This window comes from Coregonus lavaretus, assembly GCF_964263955.1.
Source record: "Coregonus lavaretus genome assembly, chromosome: 8".
NCBI lineage: Eukaryota > Metazoa > Chordata > Actinopteri > Salmoniformes > Salmonidae > Coregonus > Coregonus lavaretus.
The window spans coordinates 24,142,522-24,156,582 of NC_139995.1; the positions used below are offsets into that span (position 1 = coordinate 24,142,522).

General features: G+C 41.1%; 1 protein-coding gene across 1 annotated transcript in view; it reads right to left on the minus strand.

The window, feature by feature from the left end:
• Positions 1-11,084: 11,084 nt before the first annotated feature.
• LOC311133974 (plexin-A2-like) overlaps positions 11,085-14,061 on the minus strand; it is a gene marked incomplete at both ends in the record, with an annotated part of 44,059 nt that continues 41,082 nt past the window's right edge. The window contains 6 exons of the mRNA XM_084167600.1: positions 11,085-11,219; positions 11,433-11,583; positions 12,260-12,472; positions 12,586-12,755; positions 12,860-13,053; positions 13,182-13,278. Coding sequence (XP_084023726.1) covers positions 11,085-11,219; positions 11,433-11,583; positions 12,260-12,472; positions 12,586-12,755; positions 12,860-13,053; positions 13,182-13,278 — 960 coding nt within the window. The remainder of the gene's footprint in view (positions 11,220-11,432; positions 11,584-12,259; positions 12,473-12,585; positions 12,756-12,859; positions 13,054-13,181; positions 13,279-14,061) is intronic.

Below are 14,061 nucleotides of genomic sequence, written 5' to 3' on the forward strand. Positions count from 1 at the left end.
ACATTCTTAAAATAAAGTGGTACCACCTAACTGACCTAAGACAGGGAATTTTTACTAGGATTAAATGTCAGGAATTGTGAAAAACTGAGTTTAAATGTATTTGGCTAAGGTGTATGTAAACTTCCGACTTCAACTGTATGTACTGTAACTTCCTGACTGAGGTCTTGATATGTTGCGTCAATATATCCACATAATTTTCCTTCCTCATGATGCCATCTATTTTGTGAAGTGCACCAGTCCCTTGGGGGTAGATCAGCTTAATATTGCAGATAGATTGTAACTTCCATCAATGTAATTGTCTGCATCACTTCCAATCCCCCATGTGTTTTATATATATACTCCCCTTTATTACTTTTCAACCCCGCCATCCTTTCCCTACTTGGGGTAAATTAGTGAACAACAATGCCCAGGCCTCTACTTACTATCTACACCTTATGGACACATTCAATTTTACAATAATTATATTTTATTTGTTTTTGCTCCTGAACTTCTTCTACTCTCAACCTCTCCGATCATTTTCATGATGTCCATCCGGTTTGCTTCTATATGCCATATCTTTCTAACTGTGCTCTTTCCCAAAAGCTCCCAACATACAACCTACAGTGGGGAGAACAAGTATTTGATACACTGCCAATTTTGCAGGTTTTCCTACTTACAAAGCATGTAGAGGTCTGTAATTTTTATCATAGGTACACTTCAACTGTCAGAGACGGAATCTAAAACAAAAATCCAGAAAATCACATTGTATGATTTTAAAGTATTTAATTTGCATTTTATTGCATGACATAAGTATTTGATCACCTACCAACCAGTAAGAATTCCGGCTCTCACAGACCTGTTCGTTTTTCTTTAAGAAGCACTCCTGTTCTCCACTCATTACCTGTATTAACTGCACCTGTTTGAACTCATTACCTGTATAAAAGACACCTGTCCACACACTCAATCAAACAGACTCCAACCTCTCCACAATGGCCAAGACCAGAGAGCTGTGTAAGGACATCAGGGATCAAATTGTAGACCTGCACAAGGCTGGGATGGGCTACAGGACAATAGGCAAGCAGCTTGGTGAGAAGGCAACAACTGTTGGCGCAATTATTAGAAAATGGATGACGGTCAATCACCCTCGGTCTGGGGCTCCATGCAAGATCTCACCTCGTGGGGCATCAATGATCATGAGGAAGGTGAGGGATCAGCCCAGAACTACATGGCAGGACCTGGTCAATGACCTGAAGAGAGCTGGGACCACAGTCTCAAAGAAAACCATTAGTAACACACTACGCCGTCATGGATTAAAATCCTGCAGCGCATGCAAGGTCCCCCTGCTCAAACCAGCGCATGTCCAGGCCCATCTGAAGTTTGCCAGTGACTATCTGGATGATCCAGAGGAGGAATGGGAGAAGGTCATGTGGTCTGATGAGACAAAAATAGAGCTTTTTCGTCTAAACTCCACTCGCCGTGTTTGGAGGAAGAAGAAGGATGAGTACAACCCCAAGAACACCATCCCAACCATGAAGCATGGAGGTGGAAACATCATTCCTTGGGGATGCTTTTCTGCAAAGGGGACAGGACGACTGCACTGTATTGAGGGGAGGATGGATGGGGCCATGTATCGTGAGATCTTGGCCAACAACCTCCTTCCCTCAGTAAGAGCATTGAAGATGGGTCGTGGCTGGGTCTTCCAGCATGACAACGACCCGAAACACACAGCCAGGGCAACTAAGGAGTGGCTCCGTAAGAAGCATCTCAAGGTCCTGGAGTGGCCTAGCCAGTCTCCGGACCTGAACCCAATGGAAAATCTTTGGAGGGAGCTGAACGTCCGTATTGCCCAGCGACAGCCCCGACACCTGAAGGATCTGGAGAAGGTCTGTATGGAGGAGTAGGCCAAAATCCCTGCTGCAGTGTGTCTAAACCTGGTCAAGACCTACAGGAAACGTATGATCTCTGTAATTGCAAACAAAGGTTTCTGTACCAAATATTAAGTTCTGCTTTTCTGATGTATCAAATACTTATGTCATGCAATAAAATGCAAATTAATTACTTAAAAATCATACAATGTGATTTTCTGGATTTTTGTTTTAGATTCCGTCTCTGACAGTTAGTGTACCTATGATAAAAATTACAGACCTCTACATGCTTTGTAAGTAGGAAAACCTGCAAAATCGGCAGTGTATCAAATACTTGTTCTCCCCACTGTATATACTTATTATGGACACAGTATGCTTACATTATTAGTTATCTTGTTATTATTTATTGTTATTTGTTATTAGTCCCATCCTTCAACTCCATTTAATACCTCCCATCTATCTTTTAACACCATCCATATAGGATTTCTATTTGCCATATATATTTCAACCGTACTGTGATGTTTTACAAAAGTTCTGAACCTTTCTATTCTCATTGCTTCTACAGATTGTGAATTAAAAATAAACATTTTTGCTAAAAGTATTATTATATTATTGATCGATTGACTATGACTTTTCAGATCACCCAGTAATGCTATCTGCAAGGTTAGCTCCAGGTAAATATTGCAATCCTTTAGCCATTCCTGGACCTGTGTCCAAAAACAAGCTACAAATGGACAGAACCAAAACAAATGATCTAATGATTCTGTCTCTTCACAGCAAAATCTGCAGAGCTGGGAAGATTGTATCCCCCATATAAATAACATTCTATTGGTAGCAAGAATTTTATAGAATTATTTAAATTGAAAGATTCAAATTTTTGAATCCGGTGTCGTTTTGCGTGTCAGTTCATAAACACTATGCCATGGGATCAGTACGTCAAAAATCTCTTCCCAACTATTTTGCAATTTATATGGGACGGCTGTCAATCCTTTGGTCCTTAAGTGAAACTGATATACTTTTTTATTTATCACAGTTTTCCTTAACCAATTATGTTCTTTAATGCAAGGCCGACAGACAAGTTCCTTACTTTCTCCCCCTTCCACTTTCCTCTTCCACTTTTGCAGTAAGGCTGCAATTATTTGGTTGTAATTTTGGGTAGAGCAGACATTTCCATCTATTTTTGTTAGCTGCATGTTCGCACATAACTCCACCAGTCCTACCGATGATATAATTTACGAAGATTATACCTTTTTTAAACATTCTGTCAAAAAATAAAGGTTTTTTGTCAATTATTATATTTGAATTTAACCACAATATTTGTTGCATTATTTGTTCTGTTGTTTCTGGAGGATTAAATTGAAATTGCAACCAACTTTCTATGGCTTGTTTTAGAAATAGTGATATTTGGGAGATGATTTCCTTTTCAAATAACTGAAAATGAGAGGTTGTAATCTGAATAAAGGGAAAAAGGCCATTCTTGAACATTGGGTGAGACATTCTTACTAATTTGCTTGAGAACCAGTTTGGATTTAAGTATAACTTTTGTATGACTGAAGCGTTGAGTGATAGGTCTAATGCTTTAATATTTAATAATTTCTGTCCTCCGAATTCATATTCATTATATAAATAGGCCCTTTTAATTTTCTCTGGCTTGCCGTTCCAAATAAAATTGAATATTTTTTTCTCATATAATTTAAAAAACTGTTCGCTAGGCGTAGGCAAGACCATAAGCAAATAGGTAAACTGGGATAATAATAAAGAGTTAATCAGGGTGATTTTTCCACAAATTGACAGGTATTTACCTTTCCATGGTAGCAAGATCTTATCTATTTTTGCTAACTTTCTATTAAAAATGTATTGAAGTGAGACCATTTATTTCCTTTGGGATATGTATTCAGAGTATATCCACATCACCATCAGACCATTTTATTGGTAAACTACATGGTCATGTAAAAATTGTATTTTTTAGTGATCCAATATGTAATATAGTACATTTATCATAATTTGGTTGTAATCCAGAGAGGTTAGAAAATGTATCTAGATCCTCTATGAGGCTGTGGAGGGATTCTAGTTGTGGATTTAAAAGAAAACATGAATCATCAGCGTACAATGACACCTTTGTTTTTAAGCCCTGGATTTCTAATCCTCTGATATTATTATTGGATCTGATTTTAATAGCTAACATCTCGATGGCCACAATAAATAGATATGCCGATAGTGGACAACCTTGTTTCACTCCTCTTGACAGTTTAAAACTTTCTGAGAAATAGCCATTATTTACTATTTTACACATAGGGTTACTATACATGATTTTGACCCATTTTATAAGAGATTCTCCAAAATTGAAATGCTCCAGGCATTTATATATAAATTATATTGTTTGTACAGATGAACGTGGTACCTTCAGTCGTTTGGAAATTGCTCCCAAGGATGAACCAGACTTGTGGAGGTCTACAATTTTTTTTCTGAGGTCTTGGCTGATTTCTTCTGATTTTCCCATGATGTCAAGCAAAGAGGCACTGAGTTTGAAGGTAGGCCTTGAAATACATCCACAGGTACACCTCCAATTGACTCAAATTATGTCAATTAGCCTATCAGAAGCTTCTAAAGCCATGACATCATTTTCTGGAATTTTCCAAGCTGTTTAAAGGCACAGTCAACTTAGTGTATGTAAACTTCTGACCCAGTGGAATTGTGATACAGTCATTTATAAGTGAAATAATCTGTCTGTAAACAATTGTTGGAAAAATTACTTGTGTCATGCACAAAGTAGATGTCCTAACCGACTTGCCAAAACTGTAGTTTGTTAACAAGACATTTTTGGAGTGGTTGAAAAATAAGATTGAATGACTCCAACCTAAGTGTATGTAAACTTCCGACTTCAACTGTATGTTTTGAATTATGTTTCACATACACTGCTCATTGTAAACAATTACTTTAAAGCTGTTTGCAAGTTGCAACTTCTTATGGCAGACTGGGGATAAAAGTGAACAAATATCAGACAGAATTGTCGTTGAAACTGTTTGAATATCGGTGTTGTTGTACCTCTGGTGTTCCGCAGCGCTGTTCTTTTTGGACTGAGAGAGAACTTACATCAGATCATTATTTGTAAGTGGAAGAGCCTGAGGCAGAAGCCAGATTCCACAGGAAGTTGTAAATGGGGATTCTTTACTAATGTGACGTCCTTTTGTGGGAAGAAAATAAATATTGACCGTTTGTTACTGACAAGTAGCTTGAGTGATTCATTAATTAGTTGAGACACTATCCGTCTCTCTTCTATAAACGACAAACTAAGTGGGTGTGTTGATTTATTTGAGTGTATGAGCCAAAACACACACACACACATTTTATAGACTTCTGAGAGGAGGAACCATAAATCCCACAATCATCTGTGATTGGCTGTGATGGAGGGAACCAGTCTTGAAGTGATTTCTGCTGCTGAAGTGTTGGGAGGGAGGGGTTGTTACAGTGGGAGGGCTTTCATTTCAGACTGAGCTGTTGAATGTTAGGGAAACAAGAAGCCAACCGCAATTTAGCTTTCAACCCCAATCTATCCGCGTGGTGTGTGATGAGGAGGAAGCAGAAGGAGAGGGTAGGAAAGAACAAAGAAAGAGGAGAGAGGGAGAGAAGGTGGAGAGAAGATGGAGGAAAACCAAATGGCAGTTGAGGAATGAGTTGAGGAGAGGACTGTGCATTGTCAGAGAACTGACTAACTGGGGCTGTGCTGCCATGGGCTTGTGACCTTTAACCTTATGACTATGTGACCCTGTGCAGCTCAGCAGCTGTATTCTACCCTCAGGCAACCCTTTGATGAGACAGAAATTTTTTTGTCACACAGACACGGGTGTGCATTTACACACACATACTCATGAATAGACAGACATGTATTCAGAGTAACTCATGTCAACACACAAACAAGTTCACATTCCTAATCCTTATGATTTTAGAGCCTAGTGATTTTAGAGCCTAGTGATTCTATAGCCTAGTAATTTTATAGCCTAGTGATGTTATAGCCTTGTGATTCTATAGCCTTGTGATTTTATAGCCTTGTGATTTTATAGCCTAATGATGTTATAGCCTAGTGATTTTATAGCCTAGTGTTTACACATCCAACAAATGTCTAGGTGTAGGGTGGAAGAAAGTCACACGAAAGGCATAGAACTACCCGCACACTGTTGCATTCTCCATATGTTTGATTGCTAGCCTGAAGAAGACCACCTAGTCGAAATGTTATAATAAAGGGAGCATGCTCATTGTGGGGGTATTTCTATTCCTTTCCTAGTTGTTTATTCCTATCCTGAGGCTGTGATAATGGATTTGGCCAGGTGATGGCGCCATCAGAACTTTCCATAATAAATGATGACGTGTGAAAAACGTTTTGTCAATATTATACTTGATACAGCAAAATGGCACTGTGTACCTCCACATATATGATGTTTAGGGAATATGTAATCATTACTCAATAAGAGATGCCGCAGGATATATGATGTAGAGAATGATTACTTCTCTTATATCGTTGCCATTATTAGCCATATAGCTAACTAGAATAAAATAATGGAAGACCAATAGATTGACACAAATGCTTTTGCAGTATGTCATTAGTCTACCATTTAATGGTGACTTTTGAAAAGAATGGGTCCGGCACAGTTCCTCTCTATCCAGGTCTCTACGGTATTTTCCCTACTCAGGTGAGAGTTGTTTTGGCCAGCCTTGGTTTTTTCTCACTGAGGTTGGATCAATACATTTTTTTAAAGTGCTCTCTGATACATGGACATTTAATTGAAAAAGCACTTTTCAGGCGTTGAAGCCGAAGAACTAAATGATTGTTGCCATCTCAATGCTACCGTCTAGTGGCATGAAAATGAATTATTGACTAGGGTGCATGAATCTTATGCAAATATGACTTGTGTAAAAAAGGTTAGGTTGACTTACAAGTAATCACCTTGTTCTAATCATGAGATATGACCAGTTTATGAATATTGAAGAGGTAGCCTGGGCACCAGACTGGAGAATAATGAGCAACAAACATTATAGGTCTAGCAGTCTACTGTAGAGAAAATACTATCCATCTATCCAACAACACTGACTATGATGGTTATACTTAGCCCTTTTTTTCATAAACAATTATGGCAGAATGTGTTTTGTAAATGTGCACCTGCATAATTGATTATGCGTGTGAGAAAAAGTGAGGTGAGATATTGAGTGAGAAATAGAAGATACTACTATGATCTGTATTTGTGCGTAGAGAATGGCTACACTTTACATTGACTGTTCTGTTGCACAGGGTCCAAAGAGACTCCAAGGTCTTTCCCATTTAGTATTCACTGCACAGTGATAGCTAAGAACTGAATTATTCTCCAAGATCTGCAGTGAGAGCAAGGTCTTGCTTTGCCTGGCTTAAACGTAATGCAGCCAGGGCTATGGAGGAAGAAGAGATCTGGACTATTGAAGCAGCCAGATTGTGACTGGATAGAATCAGGTAGGCTTATGTTCCCATCAAGCAGGGGAAATGCACTCTCACATTGTATGGCTGTTGGGTTGTGATTAAAGTGCCACAGTGTGTTTCTTGTAGCTCTACTGTAGTGTGAATAAATCCAGTCGGTTTCTGGCCATGCATTCATATGCCAAATAATAGGACTTCCTGTCGGCTGCTCATCTGTCTGTCTGTCTGTCTGTCTGTCTGTGGGTGGAGAAGGTGTGAGCTCGAATGATGCTCCCCAGTGTTTCTCTGGGAGGTGAGCTGGATGCTAGCTGCTGGGTGGAGGGTGGCAGCTCTCTGACAGGCAGAGAAGTCAGGCTGTCAGTACTGAAAAAGCCCCCTCTGCCTTGATATGACAGGCACAGTATAGGGTCTTAAAGGCAAGGTACCTCTCCCCCACTCCTTTACATAGAGCCCCAGAGGGTTAGTATGAATAATGAATTACTCCTATGGTAAGTACCCTTGAGGCCCCCTCTACTGTACCTACATACTGTAGAATTGTGTGCTGGCTGTAGGACAAGTGGTCAAGTACCATCTCCAATTCAAAACAATTTCTTTGTTCAAATATAGCCAAGTTTGTGGCTCCTATTTAATTCAAGCTATTTTCCACAAATTGATTTTCAGAGATTCTAAGAATCCAATCCCTCTTTCATTTGCTCAAATGATTTATTTTAGCTCAATAAAATACCCACGTCAATTTTTCAAGAAAATGGGACTGACCTGAAGTTGGTATTTACTTTTCCAAGCTCTGGTTTCTGAGCTCTAAAGGCATCAATAATGGAGATGGCCAAATCAATGTTAGCAATTACCCAGATTAATGGACAACAGTTGGACAATTTCCCAGAGATCAGTGTTGACCTCTGACATCAGACTGTGGGGGCCCTGTTCAGAGAACCACTCCAGGCAAAACCGATACCATTTTACACTATTCAATTTGCATGCTAATGCAGCCTAAGCATGATGAGTAGAGTAGGCTACAGGGCTGGGTTGGGTCTAGTGCTGCTTACCCCGGCAGACAAATCACCTCCCCAATAACCGCATCAGACATTGGCTCCAGTGTAAGAATGGGAACATGGAGTGGAGTGGCCATGAATTATGAAACAGAAGATGCTTCAGTAGAAAATCCACTGTTAGCTTCATTGTGAGGCAGATGGGCCAAGTCAGCGTCAAGGCCGTCTATTCTATTGGTCTGAAATATTGTAAAGAATAATATGCATATTTTAGATATTTAGTCATTTAGCAGACGCTCTTATCCAGAGCGACTTACAGGAGCAATTAGGGTTAAGTGCCTTGCTCAAGGGCACATCGACAGATTTTTCACCTAGTCTGCTCGGGGATTAGAACCAGCGACCTTTCGGTTACTGGCACAACGCTCTTAACCACTAAGCTACCTGCATATCTGTAAGCTACTAGTGTAACATATAATCAAGGCCTACACATTGTAGCAATGACTCATTTATGCTAATTAAAAAACACATTATTGCTGTAAAAGAATCCAGACAAATGTATTTCCATCAGTTGACATTTTAATGTATAGCAACAGTACAAAGTGAATCGTTTGCTTGCAAAATAGGAGTGTTTTGTATGTACAATATTTATACAATAATTTATTGTTTAAAAAAGATTAAATGCTAAATTTCATACAGTGTATTGCACCACACATTTATAAATTATCATCATAAAAACGTCACACATGAAACATTTAACACTTAAACAGGACATGGGTTTTCTTATTTTGTTTTAACTATTTTACGAATATTTATTTGTGGAGTGCCCTCCAATGTTGACCAAAATGACCAGGGCCCGGTTTCCCTATAGCGATGGAACTAACATGCTGACCACACCGCACACCTTGAAAATGAAATGTATTTCTATATAAATGAAATAGGCCTATAGCCTACTGTTTATATTTTAATGCATCCATCTCAGTTTTGATTTGAAGCATATTTTAATACGTCACTTGTTTGTATCAATTGCAAAGACATTGGCAACTTTGTATTTGTAGTCAACTTTGTTCTGAGGTTATCCGAGGCCACAGAAACGGATAAACCATGTGATTCTATGTTTACTGGAGATATTCTATGTATAAAGTGACGCGGGAGGGCAAAAAAGCATCTAAGGACGCATTTAGCTGTTCTACGAGTGGTCTGAGGCAGGCGTTAGATTACGAGCGTTTCCAAGTACAACGTTTATAACGCTGGTTTTGGGAAACAGCTTAGAGATTTAATGATGCTCCTACGAAGAAGGGTCTAACGATTAACTATGCTTTCGTGAAACCGGGCCCAGAACAAGTAACTGGTCAAAATGACTGTAGAATAATGGAGAAATCATCAAGTTCGTAATGAATGATTTCAATGCAGATAAACATAACAAACAGAAACCCTGAATTAAATCAATCCTATGGAGAGCCCAGTTTTATAATGATAATCTTTAAAATGGCACTCAGTGAATGCAGCAGCAAAAATAATTTGTCATTTGAATATGTTAAAATCAAACCATTTAAAAAGCTATTCTCTCATCTTGACCTCATCTTTTAAAAACGTTAATGGGACATATTTAAAAGAAAGGTACATTCTACTTGAGTTTCCACCTTTGAAAGTATGCTATTTAGAAGCCTGAGGATTCTCTGAAAGTATAACACACAACAATGATATACTGAAATTCAAGTATCATGTTCAATGTAAACATTGACTGATGGCTGAGAGGTCTCATAAACCAGGAGGAAACTGATCTGACCCACAGGAAGTGTAATTAATCTTCCAGCTCTATGGAATGATTCCCGAAGCTCCATTTGGCTACTTTGGGTCACTGCTAATATACAGTTGGTTAAATAAATGGCCTAGAAATCCACTTCCCTCATTTCTGTCATCCCCAGAGTGCCTTAATAACTTAAGACCACCTTGTTAAACTTTTCTATAAGTAATTTCTACTTTGTCTACAGGGCATTTTACATAGTATGAAACATGAGAAACTTTTTGAACTAAGAGCAAGGGTCAACAGGCTGAAGTGATCTTTTTAAATAAGGGATATATTTTGAATGGTTTTCTATCCAGATTTGTTCTCTTTACAAATGTGCTTAATTCTGATGGCTTAATTCAATTAAATCTGCACTGCAGTGTTTACACAACAGCATAAATAAATTCAAATAGACTCATAGAAAGGTTTTGGGCTCCAGATTACCTCCCCTCGCAATGCATCCAGTTTCCAGATTTAGGCACATGTTTGCACAGGCAGTAGGCAGAGTTACTGTGTAAACATTGCTAAGGCAGATTTGATTGAATCCAGCCCAAAGTATGCCGTAATGGAATTGACCTCCCTCCCTGTAATAAGAGCTTTGTGTGGCTTTTTATGATAGAGTGCTCAGAGTGTGTCTGGTAAAGTGAGTGTCAGGCAGCGTGGAAACCAAACCAAAATATTCTGCTACCTTGGATGACCTGGAGATTTTAATGTCACCTAATCGCAGAGTTCACTAACCTTCATAGAGCCTTCATAAGGCTTCATAAAGGCTTTATGATGCAACATTAGACTTGTCCACTGAAAAGGAAATGTCAGTCCAAGGCCAAGGCTATGATATGCATGTACTTTTGTTTTTGTAGTACTGCTTAGTTGTCTCTCATTGCCTGCTCATCCCTTACACCTCCACATGTCGCCCCATTGCAGCCGACAGAGAGAGGACAGCAGTGTTTGGTGAATTTGCTTGTCTATCTGTGCTCTTCCCTTGTTGAGCACTCAGGCTGAATTATTCTGTTGTTCAGTTCCCTTCACCTGCTGCTTTTGGGGCTGCTTGCTCTTCTGGTGTAGCATGTCTCCACAGACATGGCTGCGATGATCTGCTCCACCTTGTAGGCCAGCCTCTGCTTCTGGGCCTGATCATCCTGCTCCAGGGCCTCAATGATCTGACACATATACATACAAGACAGACATAAAATCAGCAAAGCAGGCAGGGGAACACAAGGTTACTGTACTTTGTACTGCAAATACCCTCCTGTTACTACAAATAGGCAGGCTAAGGGATACTTTAACTTACTTTGAATCTAGATGCCCCTGTTTTGGATGCCACCCTAGCCCCCTACTGTATTTTGTAAAGATATTGATGTATAGGGCCTCACCTCTTGGCTGTACTTGCTGACGTAGCCATACATCTCATGGAGGGCACTCAGCACATTGAACTCATTGGAGTGAAGGCGGGCCTGCTCGGCCAGGTAGGCATTCATGTCCTGGTCACTGATGGCAGGTAGGCGGTTTATGTCCGCGTAGTACCTAGAAGGAGACAGAAACACACTGTACTGTCAGCAGCCATCAGGTCTGGGGGTTTGAGCTGTTCTGTCAGCCAACATGTAACCTAACGTAGCAGGTGTAAAAGAAACACCTGAAACTACATACCCCACATTCTGGTCATGACGAGATAAAAAAAAACTGTTGATAGGTTCTCTTCTGCACTGTTCAACCAATCCAGTAAATGTGGAGGCGGAATTAAGATGGAGTGTTGCCTTGTTAATATTCCGGATTGAAACAACTTCAGAGCGCAAGCTAGCAAACATGTCGTTAGCTGCTACCCACTAGGCACAGACGTCAATTCAACGTCTATTCCACGTTGGTTCAACATAATTTCATTGAAATAATGTGGAAACAACGTTGATTCAACCAGTGTGTGCCCAGTGGGTATATGTTTCACCGGGGACTGTTAACAGTGAAGTGCATGTCCAAAAGCGGAAGTCGTGTCACAGGCTCTCTTCCTTTTCCCCTGAAAAGCAGATGTCTCCGATTTTCTGCCGATGGCGCTGAGGGTGGCCCACGTGTGACTGTAAGCTATAAAGGTAGTCTGGACACTAAAGTCAGTCTTCCTCTGTGATTTCAGTGTAAAAGAATAACTAAGAATCTATTAATAATATCACATTTGAGTGATGTAAGTAAAACACACACACACTCATCTCACCTCTCCACCCAGCTCTTGTAGTTGGGGATGTCCTTGGCATAGAGTAGCTTGGTGGATGGGGAGTCCTTGCCCAGGCGATGCTCTGAGGTAGAGCAGGAGTCCATGAAGGTCTGGGCCACCACAGACAGACAGGCATCTGTGATGCTGCTTTTATGGATGTCAAACACAAACTGGGGGTTCTTGATCACGTTCACCCAGAAGCGCAGAGGCAGGCTGGGGCAGAGAGAGGACGAGAAATAACAGTTTATAGACAGACTATATATTGAGACGATCAGCATAAAATCATTATTGCTTTCAAGTAGCACATTAAATCTGCACTCCCTCACCAGTTGCTTTTCCATGTGTGGCGAACATCCATGTCATGGATGCCGTGCTTGTCAGCCTGCTCGTCCAGGAAGTCAAACATGTACTTGATGGCGAGCGGAAGAGCACTACCCCGGCACACAGTGCTGAACAACGTCTCAAACAGGTCATCCACAAACTTCTGCAGCGTACCCTAAAGAAAACACCACAGCAATGTTAAAAACACACCATAGCATTGGAACAAAACTACTGAATCTGTAATTGCTAAGATGCTCTGGGGGGAGAGTGAGGGAATACCTTAGTAGCCAGTAGCCTGGTCAGGTATATCTCGGACACCATCTTGGAGCCGCGCTCACCCTCCTTCTGGTCCCCATGGTCGTGGTTCTTGACCAGGTGCCACACTTTCACCCCACTCTCCATGTCCGGGGTGAGCATGGGCACACGGGAGTGAGGGCTGTCAGGACTGGTGGGGGTGGAGCGGAACGGTACATCTGCAGAGAGAGAGCGAGGGACCCAGACAGTCACTAAACATTATCTCAGTAGGTCCGGTAGAATAATGAATAGTTAAGTGAGTGGTTTGATGGTGAGAGTGGCTCCAGGGCAGGCCTGACTGACTGACCGTATCTGCTGATGCTGCGTGGGAAGCTGGCTGAGGAGGGCAGGTTGTACGAGGACATCTGCTTGGGCACCAGGGCCACCACACAGCGGTCTGACACCTGCAGGATTCATACGGAAAACACAAGGGTTCATGTCAGTTTGACCCACTCCCAAATCAACATTATTGGGTCAGAACATGACATTGATATGATGAATTTGGCCCGATGAAGACCTATAGAAGTTATTCAATTTACAATTTGAGATATACAGTATAATGAACTTGAGCTTAGGGGGTAGGCCATGGTGAAGAGGTGGGTCTTTAGGCGGGACTGAAAGATAGTGATGAACTCAGTCACAGATGGCTGGAGGGAGGGAGCTCCAGAGCCTAGGATTAACCCTGGAGAAGGTGCTGTTGCTGAAGCTCTGGAGCCTGGTCCTGGACACGAGTCACAAGGTGGCCTGCTGTGGTAGAACGGAGTGAGTGTGTGGGTTGCACAGGTGGTTGGTGGCACCTTAATTGGGGAGGACGGGCTCATAGTAATGGATGGAAATGAATATTTGGAATGGTAAGTGAATCCCACCACAGGAGGCTGCTGGAGAGAGGACCGCTCATAATAATTCCGTTCACTCCATTCCAGCCATTATTATGAGCCGTCCTCCCCCCAGCAGCCTCCTGTGGTGGGTTGGTAGGGGATAAGAAGGTCAGAGAGGTGTGCATGCCTTTTGCAGTAAAGCAGGCTCCCAGCGTGAGCAGAATTCACTGCTGCTGCTCTGCAGGAGCCACAGACCGGGCTGTCACAGAACCAGGTACGCAGCAGAGAGACTAAAAGTAAGTAATCGAGGGAAATTGTTCACTTCCTTGATAGATTTGATCAACACATTCGCCTCTTTCAAACCCCCTT